The sequence below is a fragment of the Vidua macroura genome, chromosome 6, assembly GCF_024509145.1.
Source record: "Vidua macroura isolate BioBank_ID:100142 chromosome 6, ASM2450914v1, whole genome shotgun sequence".
Lineage (NCBI taxonomy): Eukaryota > Metazoa > Chordata > Aves > Passeriformes > Viduidae > Vidua > Vidua macroura.
This window is the reverse complement of record NC_071576.1, coordinates 39115231-39133331: the sequence shown is the minus strand read 5'-3', so window position 1 is coordinate 39133331 and position 18101 is coordinate 39115231. Positions and strand designations below refer to the sequence as shown.

The 18101-nt window shown below is 44.3% G+C and overlaps 1 protein-coding gene across 1 annotated transcript in view; it reads left to right on the top strand.

Moving 5' to 3' along the window:
- Positions 1-18101, top strand: part of LRP4 (LDL receptor related protein 4) — an 82970-nt gene that overhangs the window by 56566 nt on the left and 8303 nt on the right. The window contains exons 6-31 of the mRNA XM_053980580.1: positions 52-180; positions 526-645; positions 776-901; positions 3186-3311; positions 3761-3895; positions 4060-4185; positions 5225-5455; positions 5714-5870; positions 6221-6438; positions 7330-7506; positions 8067-8189; positions 8900-9108; positions 9710-9791; positions 10399-10504; positions 11309-11510; positions 11877-12066; positions 12300-12431; positions 13099-13239; positions 13945-14031; positions 14236-14407; positions 14490-14652; positions 14896-15121; positions 16490-16793; positions 17082-17300; positions 17612-17746; positions 17992-18100. Of these exons, the coding sequence (XP_053836555.1) occupies positions 52-180; positions 526-645; positions 776-901; positions 3186-3311; positions 3761-3895; positions 4060-4185; positions 5225-5455; positions 5714-5870; positions 6221-6438; positions 7330-7506; positions 8067-8189; positions 8900-9108; positions 9710-9791; positions 10399-10504; positions 11309-11510; positions 11877-12066; positions 12300-12431; positions 13099-13239; positions 13945-14031; positions 14236-14407; positions 14490-14652; positions 14896-15121; positions 16490-16793; positions 17082-17300; positions 17612-17746; positions 17992-18100 (4145 nt within the window). The remainder of the gene's footprint in view (positions 1-51; positions 181-525; positions 646-775; positions 902-3185; positions 3312-3760; positions 3896-4059; positions 4186-5224; positions 5456-5713; positions 5871-6220; positions 6439-7329; positions 7507-8066; positions 8190-8899; positions 9109-9709; positions 9792-10398; positions 10505-11308; positions 11511-11876; positions 12067-12299; positions 12432-13098; positions 13240-13944; positions 14032-14235; positions 14408-14489; positions 14653-14895; positions 15122-16489; positions 16794-17081; positions 17301-17611; positions 17747-17991; position 18101) is intronic.

Here is an 18101-nt window from a genome sequence, read left to right as displayed (position 1 = left end):
CTAGACTGTGCCTTGTCACCTTATATATTTTTTCTTTGATTCCCTTGTTAGCATCAGATGTTCCAGCTGCCACCTGCAGCTTGGAGGAGTTCCAGTGTGCATATGGACGCTGCATCTTGGACATCTACCACTGTGATGGTGATGATGACTGTGGGGACTGGTCTGATGAATCTGACTGCTGTAAGTTAGTGCAGGGTGACGTCCTTATCCAAGAATCAGAGCTGCAAACCTAAATGCATTTTGCATTGGCTGGAGAAAGGGTTACAGTGTAGATGGCAATCCAGTTGTTCACACATAACCTGGCTCCTTCATTATTAGGGGTTTTGTTTAACTCTGGAAAGTGAGAATAGTGATGAGAACTGGGTAGACAGTGCACTTCTGCTTACAAGAATTACTATAGTTTCCTGAAGAAATCTACTCAGGACCAAGTTCTGTAATAATAGGGAGTGAGAGTGGTACTGAGGAGCTTTGGGGATTGTTACATTGGTCTGAGTTTGCTCTTTTTGTGTTTTATCATCTCTGCAGCATCTCACCAGCCTTGTCGCTCTGGAGAGTTCATGTGCAACAGTGGCTTGTGCATTAATGCTGGCTGGAGGTGTGATGGCGACTTCGACTGTGATGACCAGTCAGATGAGAGGAACTGCAGTGAGTGCAGGGAGCTGGTGGAAACATTCTGTTTCTATGGATGCAAAAGAGTGTTTGGGACAGTTAGCTTTGGAATTTGGTTTCTTCTGATCCTTCTTGCTCATCTGATGTTCCTTTTTTGGGCCCTCAGCTACGTCTATGTGCACAGCTGACCAGTTCCGCTGCAAGTCAGGACGCTGTGTCCGTCTGTCCTGGCGTTGTGATGGGGAAGATGACTGCTCTGACAACAGTGATGAGGAGAACTGTGAGAACACAGGTTTGACCTGCTACCTTGCTGCTTAATAGCTAATTAAATTTCCATCCTAATAGTAGGATGTAAAGTAGTAGGTAGTAAAGTCTCTTTTGTATTGCTTCAGGGACTTCAGCCCAGAGTTTCTGTCCTTCACAGAGAATGGGATCTGTAGGCTGTCTTACATACTTGCCAACTTGTGCAGGTCTGTGTGCTTAAACTAACTTAGGTGAAGGTGTTTTCTGGTCAAGTATCCTCCTGTCTTGTCTTTACACTGTGAATTAGCACAGAACTCTGGGACAATTCCATTCAGACTTGGAAACATCAATAATGTACCAAGTTACTACCTTTGTCACATGGGCTATACTAACTTATGCCTTCTAGGTAGTTTTGGATAGCTTTCCTGTTGCATTGTGAAGTTGCTGAACAATTCTAGCAGACAGTGGAATCAAGAAGGACATTTAGTAGAAGAGAATAACAAAACCTTTGTTTTAGAGGATTAAGAGTGTCAGCTTCTGCCTTAGATATTTGCTTATGAGTTACTAGTATTAATTTCACATATTGCTATTCCTTTGTATGATAGTGGTTATGAGGAACAGGAGGGTTTCAACACACCCTAGTGTTATGGTAGGATTCAAGGAATGTCTAGAATCTTCTCTTTTCCTTAAATTCTTCAGGATGCCTATAGGTTTTGTTGAGGACTAGAGTGTGCTGGTCCATGAATTCATCCTAGTGAGTGGAACCCACCTATGTGTACTGATCCTTCTGCATCTGTGTATTCTGAACAGTGGTTTTGGGGGGCACAGAATGGATTTGTGAAACTGTACCTCTTGTTTTAGCGCTGTTGAGGAGTGGAGAGAGGCTGTTCTGTGAGGACAGCTGAGCTCAGAGGACCTAGAGAGGCACACTTTGTAGTCATTTGAGAGCAGCTGCTCTTGATTGGTCAGCTGTTGTGAGCATCAGTGTGGTGATTCTGGAAAAAGCAATTGTACTTAAAGACAATCTGGTTTCCTCTGTACTTAAAGACAATCCCTGTTTCCTCATCCTGATAACAAAGGTATTTAGAGGTACTTAAAGAAGCCAAGTCAAACTTCCAGAGCCATTGAAATTCACTATCTCCATATCAAACCAAACACAAGGTATGGTTACTGTAAGGTTAGTTGTGCAGTTTTATATTAGGTCTATGGTGACAATGAAAGGTCTATGGTGAAAATGAAACTGGTTTTTCCAGGAAGTATACTCGCTCATCTAAGTGACATAGTGTGGTGTCCCAATGTCTGTAGCAAGAGTTAAAATCCTCTTGGCTTTACAGCAGGCTTATATTTTTATTGGCCATAGAGAAGATTCCTAAAATACTAGGCAATCAGCTGGTGTAAGGATCTTTATGTTTGATATGACAAATGAAGTCCAAGTTTCAGAATCCTTCATATACAGTATTCCTGTGCTCTGAAAAGTGAATCTGCACGTTGTCTGATTTTATGTTCCCACTTGGTGTATCTGTGGTTCTTAACTGTACTTGTTAATCTCACAACTACCCTTTTCCACACTGTTTACAGGCAGTCTGCCAATCTGATGGTTTCTCTCCTGGTAACTGTATTGTCCTGTTATCTTTGAAAGATTATCAGAGGGTGATGATTTAGGGACCGCTAATCAAGTTAGCTCAAGTACAAGAAGTAAGAGGCAACGGGACAGTGCAATTATTGCTGAAGAAATAATCAGATTGGCAAAGTCCCTACAAACAGTATTACTTTGCTTACAAGAATTCTGTACAGTCTCCTTGCCAACAGCAGAAGTTGAAGCGTGTAGGTCATGTGAAATCCTGTTGCCTGAGCTCAGATTTCAGGGATGCATGTAAATCTCATTCCAAGTCCATCAAAGGGCTAGACAAGATGTTCCTTCCTGGGCAGGCTTAAGATCCATAGCTGTGCCGGTGTGGCAGATCATATTATTAAAGTGAGGAACTGACTCCTCCTTTGCACATGCTGGGTAGGGTTGTGGATTCTGGAACGAAAGGGAGCTAAGCCAGGACCTTCCAGTCATTCTAAGAGAAACTAGTCAGATGAACTTCACAGTAAAGCAACAGTGGACTCAGACTGGCGAGAGTTCGCAGACCTCTAAATCAGCATCAAAATATGTGGAGCAGTAAGGACTGCTAGATGAGCTGAATTCAAAAGAAGAGGAAGTAATGTATTTGTGCTCATATGAAACGTTTGTAACAAATCCTGGAAAATGTTCTGTATTCTTTTCTTCACCATGACTGTTGTTCCATCAGTAAGCTGTGATGTGTTACTTTTCCCTTCTTCTATTGCAGGCACCCCTCAGTGTGCCCCAGACCAGTTCCTGTGTGGGAACGGGCGTTGTATTGGCCAGAGGAAGCTGTGCAATGGAGCAAATGATTGTGGAGATGGCAGTGATGAGAGCCCACATCAAAACTGCCGTAAGTACTCCCAAGTTCAGTCTTAGACATAAATGGAGTCCCATTAATATGTACGAGTCTATCTGGTGTTACTGAAGGATTTGTGTAGGAAAGAAAGTCTGAGCTGTGATAATGAGAGCCAGCTAAAGATTGAGGAAAAAAAGCTTGTTGGTTTTGCCAATTAAAGACTGCACATGAGAAATGATGGAGAAAAGATTAAGATCTCAGATATCACCATTTGTCTGCAGAGACACTGAATCCTAAAAACATGTTCATCTGAGCTCTGTTTTCCCATTCAGTTGTGGCCTACAGAGGAGCACTCTGGCTGCAAAGAGGAAGCTTCCAGCACAGCTTGTGTCCTCCCCCTTTTGTTCAGCCTGCTTTGAAGGGTGACTGCTGCCTAACAGCTGAAGGCAAGAGCAGCTGCCTTGTGGTTTCTGCTCAGTTATCTTCATGTGTTTCTTCCGCAGGTCCACGAACAGGGGAGGAGAATTGCAATGTCAACAATGGTGGCTGTGCTCAGAAATGCCAGATGGTGCGAGGGATGGTGCAGTGCACTTGCCACACAGGTTACAGGCTCCTGGAAGACGGCCGATCATGCCAAGGTGGGTTTTTAGAGCAGTAGCCTCCTCCCTGCTGCTTTGGTATGTTTGAAATTGGTAGCTATGAGAGGGTGAAAATCAGAGTATGAAAGCAGGTGCAATCTATCAGTGAGATTTTCGGGTTTGTTGATGATCTATCTAATGGTAACTTTCTCTGTAACATGCAGATGTGAATGAATGTGCTGAGGAAGGCTACTGCAGCCAAGGCTGTACCAACAGTGAAGGAGGCTTCCAGTGCTGGTGTGAACAAGGCTACGAGCTGCGACCTGACAAACGTAGCTGCAAAGCTCTAGGTAAAGGGGAGTTCAACCTAACAACACAACTGGTGTGTGTCTGTTGGTCCAGTTCTCATAATTATGTCTTTAGTGCTTCACTGGCAGCATTGTGCTGTTCACCAAACAAACACGTGAAGGAAAGGAGGTACCTGGATTTGTGTTAGATATGCACATGCTGTTGATAAATGTTTGTGAAAATCTTGTGTCATTTTGACCATGGAGAGAGGTATTACACTGTTTCCTTTCCCTGCCAAGGAGACGGCGCTTGCCTTTTCTTCCTAGTCCATTGTCATTCCTTGTGACTCAGAGCCTGGGACAAAACAAGCTTTCTGACTCTGTTCAGGAAGTGTCTTACCCTTTCCAATGAGTGAGGCTGTATCACAACTCCATATGATTTGACCCTTGATGCTGGTCACCAATCCTGAATGCTCTGAATGGCTGCTGTATGGAGATCTGCTGGGCTTTTTTAAAGATATCTATACACTTCTTTAACTTTATTCCTCCTCTAATGAGGGAGCTGAGGAATTAGAAATTTCACTTAAAGACTTTAGATTTCATTAGGAATTCCCCTAGTGATATCTATAAAGGATGTTGATATTTTGGGCATAGTTTTTTCAGTGGAAGTACCTGCTGAGTTTATATCTGGCTGAGGCAGATATCAACTGTGTCCTGTCTGTAGTAGAAGGTGTAATAGAGCATGTGTGTTTGCATGGCTAGGAAATGCATATAGGAAAAAAAAAACTCTAATCCAGCTGCCAAGTGGCTGTCTAGTGATATGGTTTAAGAGGCTGAGGTGAGGCAGGCTTAGGTAGGACCTGGAATGATTGCTTCTTGCTGAGTTAATGTTTGCCAGAAGGTTTAAAACTGCTCATCTTTGAGTTAGGATTGTGTATAGAGGATGTAAAAACAGCTTTCTAAAGTGTTTTGCACTTGAGGGTTGATTTCTGCTGCCAGTACTGCAAAACTCTGTTCTGGAACTTGGTGCAGAGGGAATGGTAGGCAGGACCCAGTCAAATGCTGTCAAATGCTCCAATGATGTCTTCCTGTATATTCTTAGGGCCAGAGCCTGTGTTGCTCTTTGCCAATCGAATTGATATCCGACAAGTGTTGCCTCATCGCTCTGAGTATACGCTGCTCCTGAACAACCTGGAAAATGCCATTGCTCTTGATTTCCACCACAGCAAGGAGCTGGTGTTCTGGTCTGATGTCACGCTTGATCGCATCATGAGGGCCTATCTGAATGGTAGCAATGTGGAAGAGGTGGTTTCCACAGGGCTGGAGAGCCCAGGTGCGTCATCACAAGAAAGGCAATGGTATAGGGTGGGTGAGTGGAGGAAAGTGGGGACCCAGCATTCAGAGCAAAGTGCATCTCCCTGAGGAAGGGTATGGGTTGGATGGAATGGGTGTTAGGTGAGTGTTACCCTGGAGTTAATCTTGGCTTGCAGAAGAAGAAACTGGGCCTCTTCTGAGGTAGACAGAGAAAGGGAACTATTTTTCTGTGCAGATCCATGGTTTCATTCTGTGCTTAATTCTGTCTTGTACATAGGTGGACTTGCTATTGATTGGATCCATGACAAATTATACTGGACGGACTCTGGGACATCTCGAATTGAGGTAGCAAACTTGGATGGCACTCACAGAAAAGTGCTTTTGTGGCAGAACCTGGAGAAACCCCGAGCAATTGCCCTACATCCTATGGAGGGGTGAGTGAAAATATGGGAAACTAGGGGGAAACCCCAGTGAGCCCTCCATGTGCATGCTTTTTGTTGAACATTGAAAACCCTGTTCTTGGTCACAAAGGTTACCTCGGGGCTCCAGACTTGAGTTGGCATTGACAGTTTGGGGAACCTGGCAATGCTGGGACCCTTCAGAGCCTTAAATCCTGCTCTGGACCCTTCAACTTTCAGCAGGCTGGGTGTTACTTTTCACTTCTCCCATGGCTGTGACCCAGTCTCATCCTCAAGGTCACAGTTGCTTTGCCCTGATAGGGAGTGATGTTGGGTGCAGTATGTGGGCCACAAGTTTTCTAGTTGTCTCTCCCTGCCTCCTCCAGTACCATCTACTGGACTGACTGGGGCAACACTCCCCGCATTGAGTATTCCAACATGGATGGCTCTAATCGGCGCATCATTGCGGATACACACCTCTTCTGGCCCAATGGACTGACCATCGACTATGCAGGACATCGAATGTACTGGGTGGACGCCAAACATCATGTCATTGAGAGGGCTGACCTTGATGGACGCAATAGGAAGGCTGTTATTAGCCAAGGTAAGTACAGGCTTTCTCCAGGGAGTGCTTTCTGCAATAAAGTCCACAAAGTAGCACAGTGCTGATCTGAGTTTGAGACACTGGCTCCTGCATCTGTGCTTGTCTCCTGTTCTTTGACTGTGGAATGAATTCTGTCACTACCAAGGGATGGAGTTTGCCACCCAGTCATCATTGGCTGCATCAAAAGCAGGTTGAGGAGGTGAGTCTGCTCTTGTGAGACTCTACCTGGAATACTGCATCCATCTCTGGGGCTCCGAACACAAGAAGAGCATGGAACTGTTGGAGGAAGTATAGAGGAGGGCCACACAGTTGATAAGAGGACTGGTGCACTGCCCTACAAAGGCTGGAAAGAAAGTTGGGAATGTTCAGCCTGGAGAGGAGAAAGTTGTGTGGAGACCTCATTGCAACCTTTCAGTATCTGAAGGGAACCTACCAGGAGGCAGGAAAGGGACTCCTCATCAGGAACTGTAGTGTTAGAACAAGGAGTACTGGATACAAATTAAAAGAGGGGAAATTCAGGTTAGGTATTAGGAAAGCATTTTTTACTGTGAGGATGGTGAAGTGGTGGAACAGGTTGCCCAGGGAGGTTGCGAATGCCCCAACCCTGGCACTGTTCAAAGCCAGGTTGGATAAAGCCTTGAGCAACCTGGTCTAATGGGAGGTGTCCCTGCCTATGGTGGGGGGACTGAGACTAGATGGTCTTTAAGGTCCATTCCAGCCCCCTAACGTTCTAGCTATGATTATAGGACAGCAGAGAGGAATTGTCTGTTAAATTAGTGTAAAGTGTATTTGAGCAAGTTGAGTGTGGTGAAGCCTAAGAGGCAGTTGTCTCCCTGCTAGACTGAGTCGTGTTAGACTTGATCATATTCCTGTACTGGATGTCTATTGCAGGGCTCCCACACCCATTTGCTATCACAGTGTTTGAGGACAGTCTGTACTGGACAGACTGGCACACCAAGAGCATCAACAGTGCCAACAAATTCACAGGCAAGAACCAGGAGATCATCCGCAACAAACTCCACTTCCCTATGGACATCCACACGCTACATCCTCAGCGTCAGCCAGCAGGTAACTGCAGAGCAGGTAGAGGCTCATTTGAGCCAGTAGAAGACCTGGAGCCACCCACTCTCTGTGAAGCCGGGAGATGACATCCTGAACCCAGCATGTGGACACAGCCCCACCTGTGCCCGCAGCTGTGGCAGAACTTGCTCCACCGCCCTCGTATTGAGGTTGCTCGGCCGGTACCTCGGAGTTGGGTGTTACCGCAGCTCCCCCTGCTGACACCGGGGGTGGAGGCCTTTCAGTAGGAAATACTTGGGGCTTGTTTACACAAGAGATGTTTTGAGACGGGGAAAAATCATAAGTGGGCATTGTAATGACTGACACCTCCCTTACTCCTCTTCAATTGCCATTATCTGCTCTCAAAGTGCATTGATTTAAATGTTCATTTTAAAATTGAGCCCTAGAAATGTAGTTAGTGGTTTAGTTTATATGTTTCCTTATTTTCGATTAACTTCTGGGTTGGGAAGTTATTTCCATGTGGTCTTGACACCTCAACTAGGGATTTTCCTCGTTTCTTTACTCTTTGCTTTATGTGTGGTTGCTCTTGTCTTTGGCTACTTGAGCAGGGAGAAACCGTTGTGGGGACAACAACGGAGGCTGCACTCACCTCTGCCTGCCGAGCAGCAAGGATTACACCTGCGCCTGCCCCACGGGCTTCCGAAAGACCAGCAGCCATGCCTGTGCCCAGAGTAAGTGAGGTGGGACCACGTGCTCAGATATTCAGTGGGTGGCAGAGGGCTGCTAGTGGGACTAAGCATCAGCAGTACTTGCTTCCAAGGAAATGCAGCTGGATAGACTGAGTTAGAAGTATTAAGGGTCCCGCCAGAGGGTGCTTCACCATTTTGATGCATTCCCCTGTTGTGTATTCTCACTGCCCTCACTAGGCTTCATGGGTGGGGATGCAGACAAATTCCACTTTTGGTCCTTATTTCAGGGCTGCTGTTAGGACCGTGCTACCTGGCGCAGCTGATTGTTTCCCTGAAATTCCCATAATGGCTGTGTCAGTGATGAAGAAAAAATTCAGTCCTCATCATTGCCACATTTCTCTTAGTTTGCAACTATGCGAAAGAAGTTGACCAACTATCTCCCAGATTCTCAAGAGCTATTTAAAAATAGCTATTTGATTTGGAGGGACATCTATGCCTTCCTTTGAAGAATATGGTTGCCCTTGTTCCCTCAGCATAGGTTACACCCCAGGAGAGAGCTCACAACCACTCTGACCCTCCTTGCCCATCCTCTCCCAGTGATAGTTTGCTTCCAGTAAAAAAAATGACCAAAGACCTGCCAGTGAGAGATTATGTAGGTGGTTAAGGTTGTGGATATAGCAGGGAATTGTCTGTCTATCACTGTGTTGTTGAACTTAGAGAAATTAAAAGAAGACCTTTCGACCTTTGATCAGGTCTTGACAAGTTCCTGCTTTTTGCCCGAAGGATGGACATCCGTCGGATCAGCTTTGACACAGATGACCTGTCAGATGATGTCATCCCCCTTGCTGATGTTCGCAGTGCTGTGGCTCTAGACTGGGACTCAAAGGATGACTATGTCTACTGGACAGACGTTAGCACTGACTCAATCAGCCGAGCAAAATGGGATGGATCGAACCAGGAGGTACAGTGTTCACTGTGTGTGGAGGTCATCTGGCCAGGAGACTCCTTGAGCATCAGATTTGAAGCCACTGGGATACACTGGCTTTTTAAGGCACTGCAGTTCATGGTGATCTTTTGTTCAATAGTTTGCCTACTTCTTGCAAACTAATGAGATCACTGGACACTTCATGGACAATTGGGTGTATGGAGAGCCTTGAATGGAGACATGAGGCATAGTGATTTGTGGGCTGTGGTCAATTCCTTTGTTGTAGCTCTAGAATCTGAAAGGAAGAAGTATTAAATCCTCTGTTACAGTCTACATTTGGAACAAGAGTCATGCTCTTTGGGAATGTTTTTTGCACACACTCCTAGGCTGATGGTACTATACATGAGGCAAACAGAGTTCAAAGTTTGGATTTGCAGTTTGAACAGGCACAAAAAAATAAGATGTTTCTCCAAATAAAAGCCTTATTTGAACTTCTAAGTCCTTAATGTTCTCTCTTGTATGGCATTGCTCTGCTCAGGCTTTTGCCTTTTGTTTGTGAATGGGTAGTGCATTGGACAAGTATTTTCTCCCTAAGGTCTAATTTCACTAAGGATTTTTTCTTATTGTTTTCATTTAGGTTGTGGTGGACACCAGCCTGGAAAGTCCAGCTGGACTTGCAATTGACTGGGTCACCAACAAACTATACTGGACTGATGCAGGTGCTGGGATCCTCTGCTTTACATAGACTTTTGTCTTCCTTATTAGTCATGAAAACAGAAAATCCGCTGGATAGTTCTGTCTGTTTCATTCCAAATTTGTGTAATTTCTGTGTAGCAGAAAGATGGAGTTTCATGTCATGTGCTTCTAATTGAGTGTGAATTGAGACACAACCCTTAGTTTGATTCTCTTTACAGTATCCCCAGTGCTAATTCTATAAAAATATTTGTCACTGTTGTCTTACTGCAGAGCTTGTGATTCATTTATATATCTTCCAACAGTGTATCTTGGGCTGCAGCAGGAGCATGTTTCCTGCTGGAGAGTCATAGTTAAGAGAGATGTAAGGAAGATTATTCTTTTCTAGCTGTTCTCTCATGGCATGGGGGCTTAGGTAAGAGATGAATTATATACAGGACTCCACATCAGTGACAGCCACAGAGGTGACTGTAGAGGATGGAAAGTGACACTTTAAGCCAGATTTCTTACCTATCTTCCAGCTAAGAACACAGATAAATGTAGGGGAAGAATGCATTGTTGTATGGAGATTTTTTGCCATAGCTCTTGCAATTCCAGTTTCATCTCTTTCATTTTCTCTCTCAACTTTTGTAGGAACAGATCGGATAGAGGTGTCCAATACAGATGGGACCATGAGAACTGTTCTAATATGGGAGAACCTAGACAGACCTAGAGATATTGTGGTGGACCCTGTTGGAGGGTAAGAGAGTCTTTCTTGTGGGATGACATAACAATTCTTGTATGTCTAAAGACTTTCTGGATCTTTGGTTTTGTAGAATTTTCTTTCTCACTGGTGCCATTGTTCTACAACCTGATAGTGACTGAAACTAGAGACACGATTTTAGATGCTAATAGAACAAGATAAGCAGAGATAATTGCCTGTTGTGCTGTGGAGCTTGCCAGGAGCTGGCTGGCATTTTCATTTGTTTATCCTGGGGATGTAATAACTAAAGATGTGGTACAAAAATGTTGAGAATGGGCCCATCTAGATGTTTTCTATTTCTCTGTTTCACATATATGTTGAATTTGTAATCAAACTCCCTGCTTATCAACTAGAGTTTCAGTCGGAAGGATGTTCTCAGACCTTGTGGAGGTGGGGATAGGGTGGATAGGAAAATGCTCACCAGCCATTGCTTTAGAAGCGTTGAATGTCGTGAATGAAAGAATGCTATTCTTTCCTTGAGTGGATTATTGGAAGACAAATGCAGGAAGAGTATAAAGGGCTAGTGGTGTACATTGGTAAATAAACTGTTAATTTTTAGACCTTGACCTATTTTCTTGAACTTTATCAAGTTCAAAAAATTGTAATTAGGCTAGCCCATGAGCAGTAGAAAGTATGTAAATTTGAGTATGATCTTAGGTACATTACAAGAGCCCAAGGCTGGACATGAGTACCCTAATAGTTTAATGCTTCTTCCTGCTAGGGCCCGAAGGCACCAGACTCCCTTGCTTCTCTGGCAATGAAAAAGTGTGGGCATTCACTGCTGTCTGGGCTTCTTCTTAGGTTCATGTACTGGACTGACTGGGGAGCAAACCCAAAAATTGAACGTGCTGGGATGGATGCCTCAAACCGCTTGGTGATCATTTTCTCCAACCTGACATGGCCCAATGGTTTGGCTATTGACTACGAGTCACAGCGCTTGTACTGGGCAGACGCAGGCATGAAGACCATTGAGTATGCCAATCTGGATGGAAGCCACAGGAAGGTAAGGGTGCTGTCTTTGAGGAGTGGATCTGGGAGTCTGAACACAAAGTGATGATGGATCCTGCCTCTTTTTCCAATGGAAAGGAAAATTTACAAATCAACATACACAGTGGCTTTCACTGAGAGAGAAGAGCTCCCTTTCAATTTGAAATTGTGTGACGGAAGTTTGAGGGCTAAGATTGCCTCATTGTTCTTTTTTTGCTGTGATTGTATGTTACAATGTTGAGAGGGAGCAAGGGAAACCTCCTTAGTGACTTCATAGTCACTAATATATATATATAAAATACATATATAATATATATATTTAAAATATTTTAATTTGTATAATATAATATTTTTCTTCGGCTGATGGGGGTAATCTGAGCAGGTGCTGATTGGGAGCAATCTGCCTCATCCCTTTGGACTTACTCTTTATGGTGAGAGAATCTACTGGACAGACTGGCAGGCCAAAAGCATCCAGAGTGCAGATAGGAGGACTGGGCAGTCTCGGGAAACACTGCAGGACAATCTGGAGAATCTTATGGATATTCATGTTTTCCACCGGCACAGGCCACCAGGTACAGAGCTCATGCCCAAGCCCCACTGAGCTTGCTCAGGCTCTGCTGTGTGGCACGTCTTTTCTGACCTGTCAGCCCTCATTGTCTTAAGTGTCTGTGTGGAGTATGAGAGTGTGACAATTAACTCTTGATCTGGTATTTGAGGGCATTCTAGAATGGATTTCTATAGCTGCTGCATCCCTTTTTTGTGCCAGTGCTACTGGCTCATGGATTTCTCATCCTCTTTTTCATAGTACATACAGCATGTGAAGTTAACAATGGAGGCTGCAGTCACCTGTGCCTTTTGGCACCTCTTCCAAAAGGTTACAGCTGTACTTGCCCTACAGGGATCAATCTGCAATCTGATGGCAAGACCTGCTCCCCTGGTAAGTGTTCTCTGTAGAATCCTCATTGCAGTTTTGTATCAGAGCTACATTTTGACTCTGCCATGTTAGAGAACAAATTTCACTTTTATGTGCTTACCTGCTTTACACCTTGAAAAACCCATTTGGTGCCTGTACCTTCAATTTGAGTGGGAATTACTATGAAGAAACTTACTGAAAAATGGATTGATGAAGGACACATTTTTCTTGAAATTATGTTGGCCAAGTAAACCAAATGTCACATTTTTTTCCTATACTTTTGCCCTAATATTGAGGTGAATTCTTAAACTACAAGGTGATATATTCTTTAATAGGTCTGTATACACTCCTCTTCTGAGGACGGTGGAAGACACTTGGCTTCAGGCCATGGTACATCCACTTTTCCTCTCTAGCAGGAAAAAAGTGATTCCTAATTTCAATTTCTCACACATATTAGCAGAAGTAACTCTTCTGTGAGTGTTATGCCTTTCAACTTGGATGTAGAGAAGCATTAAATGATGCTCAAAAAAGTGATACTTTTGTACACAGACTGTCCATAAGCCAAGATCTGTTCTGGGACACTTTCCCTTTTCCACTGAAGTGGATGTAAACTCTAGAATACTTAATAAATGATGCCTACAGTTGACTGAACTTGTTTCTCACTATTATCTGTCCATTTTCCACTCTGCAGGAATGACCAGCTTTTTGATCTTCGCCAGAAGGACTGACATTCGGATGGTCTCTCTGGATATCCCCTACTTTGCAGATGTTGTTGTCTCAGTCAATGTCACCATGAAGAACACCATTGCAATTGGAGTGGATCCTCATGAAGGTCTGAACTTTTTACTGTATCTGACTGTGTTTGAAAGGCAACAAGTAATTTCCTATCTGAATGTCTGAGTAAAGACCCAGGCACACCCACTGTAGGCTGTGGATTTGGGTAGGTTTTTATTTTTCTTGTATGTGCTGCAAATAATTTGTTTCCAGCGAGGAAAGGAATATCCTTACAGGAAAGCAGAGAACCCAGACTATATGGAAAAAAGCTGCTTGCAATATCAAGTGGGGTCCCTGTGCATTTTGGATTTAACAAAGTTCCTCTTGCTGAGGACTTTTACAACAGTAGAGCTGAGATGCTGGTTGTTCATAGTGTTCATGTATAGTAAAGATCTGATGCTGTGCTGGATGTAAATACTGTTGCACTGTAAGGTAGATGATCTCATTTTGAGAAGTCAGATGTGGAACTCTACTACTAGCTGATGGTATTAGATGTTCTCTGTTCCTTTGTGAAGGTCAGAGCTTGTGTAAATGTCCTACTTATTTTGGGGAGAATTGGAACAAGAAAATTTGCACTGTTTTATCACTCTAGCTTAATAATCTTGTGCTGTTATTATTCCTGTACAACCAGATCCATTTTGAATGGTGTAGCAGGTAGTCAGACACCTGGATCTGTTTTTTAAGGATTTTGCTGTTTGATTGTTGGGGTTTAGTTTGGTTTTGTTCTGGGCTTTTTCAAGTTCTTCTTTCTTCTTCAACCCAGGAAAGGTTTACTGGTCAGACAGCACTTTGCGGAAAATCAGTCGTGCTGCCCTTGATGGCTCACAATTTGAGGACATCATCACTACAGGTGAGGGAGATTTTGATCTGAGAGCCTCTTGCTTCTATGCAGTATGAAAAGAGAGATTCTCTATACCCTGGTAGAATACATTTTTGGTGGAAAGGCAAGCAAAGCCTAAAGCAGTTGCCTATGAGATGGACAAGAGAAATACTAGAAATTCTTTACTAAATTGGGAGAAAAAGTAGTGACCAGAATGTTTTGCTCTTTTCTCAGGTCTGTTGACTACAGATGGGCTGGCTGTGGATGCTGTCGGCAGGAAGATATATTGGACAGATACAGGAACAAACCGTATTGAAGTGGGCAACCTCGATGGCTCCATGAGGAAAGTCTTGGTCTGGCAGAACCTGGACAGCCCTCGGGCAATAGCTTTATACCATGAAATGGGGTTAGTGTTGTCAAGAGATTGTCTAGGAGTTACACAGGACTTCTGATCTCCTTTTCCGTAATACTTGCTGACTTTTCCTCAGGTATATGTACTGGACAGACTGGGGTGAGAATGCCAAGCTGGAACGCTCTGGGATGGATGGCTCTGGACGTGTGGTGTTGATCAGCAACAACTTGGGCTGGCCTAATGGACTGGCAGTGGATAAGGCTGGGTCCCAGCTGCTCTGGGCTGATGCACACACTGAGGTCTGACTCTGTTCTTCAGTGTTGTTTGTCAGTGGGTATTTGGTAGCCTGGAGGCTGCTTTGAAGCTCTTGAGCAAGTTGTCAAAAGAACAAGGGGAATGTAAGCTTTTCTGAGTGTGGGCTATGGAGGGAGGGTGAACCTGAATAACATCACTCACTGAGACCCTTTCCCACTTGCTACATTAAGTGCTAGCAAGAGGACAAGTGTTTTGAGTATGGGCTGATGTTCTACTTCTTCCTGTAGCGGATTGAGGCTGCGGATCTCAATGGTGCGAACCGCCGCACCCTGCTGTCTCCAGTGCAACACCCCTATGGCCTCACTTTGCTGGACTCTTACATCTACTGGACTGACTGGCAAACTCGCAGCATTCACAGGGCTGACAAGGACACTGGTGCTAATGTCATCTTGGTGAGGGCAAACCTGCCTGGCCTCATGGATATTCAAGCTGTTGACAGGGCACGGCCCCTGGGTAAGTTGCTCCCCAGTTGGTGGGTGTCGGTGGTGGCGAGGGGAGTCCTTCAGAGCTGTGACTGGGAAACAGTCCTTTGGTGTAACAGAGTGATAGAGTCACTTCTCAAAAATCAGCTTTTCTTCTGATGCCTTCTTTTAAGGCATCACTTCTTCCCTCTTTAACTATTTTTGCACCCTTCCCTGTTTACCCAGCTCTATAGGTCTAGCGTTGATTACTGTATGCTTTTTGACCCCTTTGTCCCATTTCCTTCATTGGATTGCACTGACAACCTCATTTTCGCACACAGCAGAGCCACTTTCTTAGGACAACTGAACAAGTCATGCCTTATTAGGCTTCACCAGACTGTGCTGACATTGGACAATTTCCCTTTTTTAACTCCAGAAGACTCTAATTTTTCTTAAACCAGTTGCTGAAATATTATTTCAAGTTCTAGTATTACTTCCCAATCATTGCAGGCTTCATCGTCTTGTCTGCCTCTTTGCTCTGCAAAATCTCAGCTGTTCATGTTGTCCAACTATTCTGTGCCAGAGTCAATTCTTTGTTACTCTTTGGGGATCCTATAACACCCCATCTTACCTCTTCACTTTTCAGTGGAAATTGTTCCTTTGTGCTGTGGTTTTATTTTGGTAGAGTTTTCCCCAATACATACTTCTACAGAAAATTGTGCTGCTTTTCCTGTGGTTACTAACAGCAGAACATCACTCTTGACTGTGTAACTTGGCAATATAACTTAAAGCTGACCAAAAGTCTAGCCATCATATCCACATTGTCTTCTTCCTACTCCCTGCACCTGTCTCCTGGGCTTATTCCCTCCTAGTAGATGTATGCTGGGTTCTTTACAATAAAAAAAAATTCTATGACCCTAATATGTCAGGCGTTTCCAGCAGGCTTCTCTGATGCCTTTGTTTACTTGCCACTGTGTGCAGCTAAGTTGAAACAGAAGCTTCTTTGTCAGCCCGGCCTCTGGTGCAGTCACATTAGTTCCATACAGGGTTGGATCTTTCTGTCAGCATTACCATTTGCAGCAGTAATAAAGTTAAACTGCAGTTGCATAAATCTGTGAGCATTTGGCTGTTTCTTTTTCCATGGGAAAACTATGATTAGCAAGGAATGCAGGTTAAGATTTTTCTTCTAATGATCCCTCTTCTTCTGGACCCTCTTGGTCTCCTTTGCCAATCATGCCCATACAGACTGTGAATCTTGCAGAGGAGGGAGAGCCTCTCTGTACAAAGGGCTTGTAGATTCCCAGTAAGGCTGGGATGGTACAGATGAACTCAGCTGCTAGAATGGTGAGCATATATGTAGCTTTTAAAGTAAAGCTTTGGTCTGTCAGATCCTAAACCTACACTTTCCCTGTTTCTAAAGGCTTCAATAAATGTGGAGTTCGTAATGGTGGCTGCTCCCACCTTTGCTTACCTCATCCCACTGGTTTCTCCTGTGCCTGCCCCACTGGTATCCAACTGAAGAGAGATGAACAGACATGTGACTCTTCTCCAGAGACCTACCTACTTTTCTCTAGCCGTGCTTCCATCCGTCGTATCTCACTGGACACCAGTGACCACACAGATGTGCACATACCTGTTCCTGAGCTGAACAATGTCATTTCTCTGGATTATGATAGTGTGGATGGCAAGATTTACTACACAGATGTATTTCTTGATGTTATCAGGTAGGTGCCAGTCAACTGCTTGGCCAGTACCCAGGTCACCCAGTGACTTGGGCTGAGTGTACCAGTAAACTGGGGAGACTGAGCACTGCACCAGTACTTACTCCTTGTCTTTGGTACACAGCATCATGTGATCAATGAACTCATGCTGAAGGTGTGTTTAACCTGCTGGAGACAGGGGCAAAAAGTATTAGGGAGGCATTAGTGTGCAGTGGGTCTGTGACTGATGGAGATCCAGCTTTCCAGGAACTACCTGTTCCTCACTGCTGTTTGTCATTGATTTTGATCCAGGCGGGCTGATCTGAATGGCAGCAACATGGAAACTGTTATTGGTCAGGGTTTGAAGACTACGGATGGCCTGGCAGTGGACTGGGTTGCCAGGAACCTCTACTGGACAGACACAGGACGCAATACCATAGAAGTGGCAAGACTGGATGGAAGCTCCAGGAAAGTGCTGATCAATAACAGCCTGGATGAACCTCGAGCCATTGCTGTCTTTCCCAAGAAGGGGTAGGTATGGGTTTATTGGTGGGGCAGGGGGAAGGGCTGCACAAAGGCAGGCTGGAAGAGGAAGTTGTGGGAGGAAGAAGAGATGTGCCATGTGAATCTGCAGTTACCAGTAAGGGGTTGACTCTGAGTGACTTGTAGTAGTCAGGCAGGCAGTGAATTTGAAGGTTGGACAGATAGCTGTGAGAAGCAGGCTACAGACTATATTATATTTTTTGAACCTGAAGAATCTGGCAGTTTCATTCATAACTAAAACTTTCCCTAGGCCAAATGAAATGGTCTTTTCTTCTTACACTTGCCTTTTATCTCTTCAGGTATCTCTTCTGGACAGATTGGGGTCACATTGCTAAAATTGAACGGGCAAACTTGGATGGCTCTGAACGTAAAATCCTGATTAACACTGACCTAGGATGGCCCAATGGATTGACTTTGGATTATGACACCAGGAGGTCAGTGAAAGATTTTCCTATACTTTCATAGGGTTAAGGGATATAATTAATTTTTTATCCCTCTTAGTTTCATTTATTGGAGTAGCACTGTGGGTTTGGGTTTGGTTTTGGGGTATTTTGGCACTTTCTTCTTTAGTTTTTATTTCCTGATCCATCTTATGATTCCATGATCTTGGTCAGTAAATGACTAGAAAGTAAAGAGAGGTTGTATAGATGGAAGCTCACCTCTTTCCCTGTGCCTTCAGGATATACTGGGTGGATGCTCACCTTGATCGCATAGAGAGTTGTGATCTCAGTGGGAAGCTACGACAAGTGTTGGTCAGCCAGGTGTCACATCCCTTTGCTCTGACACAGG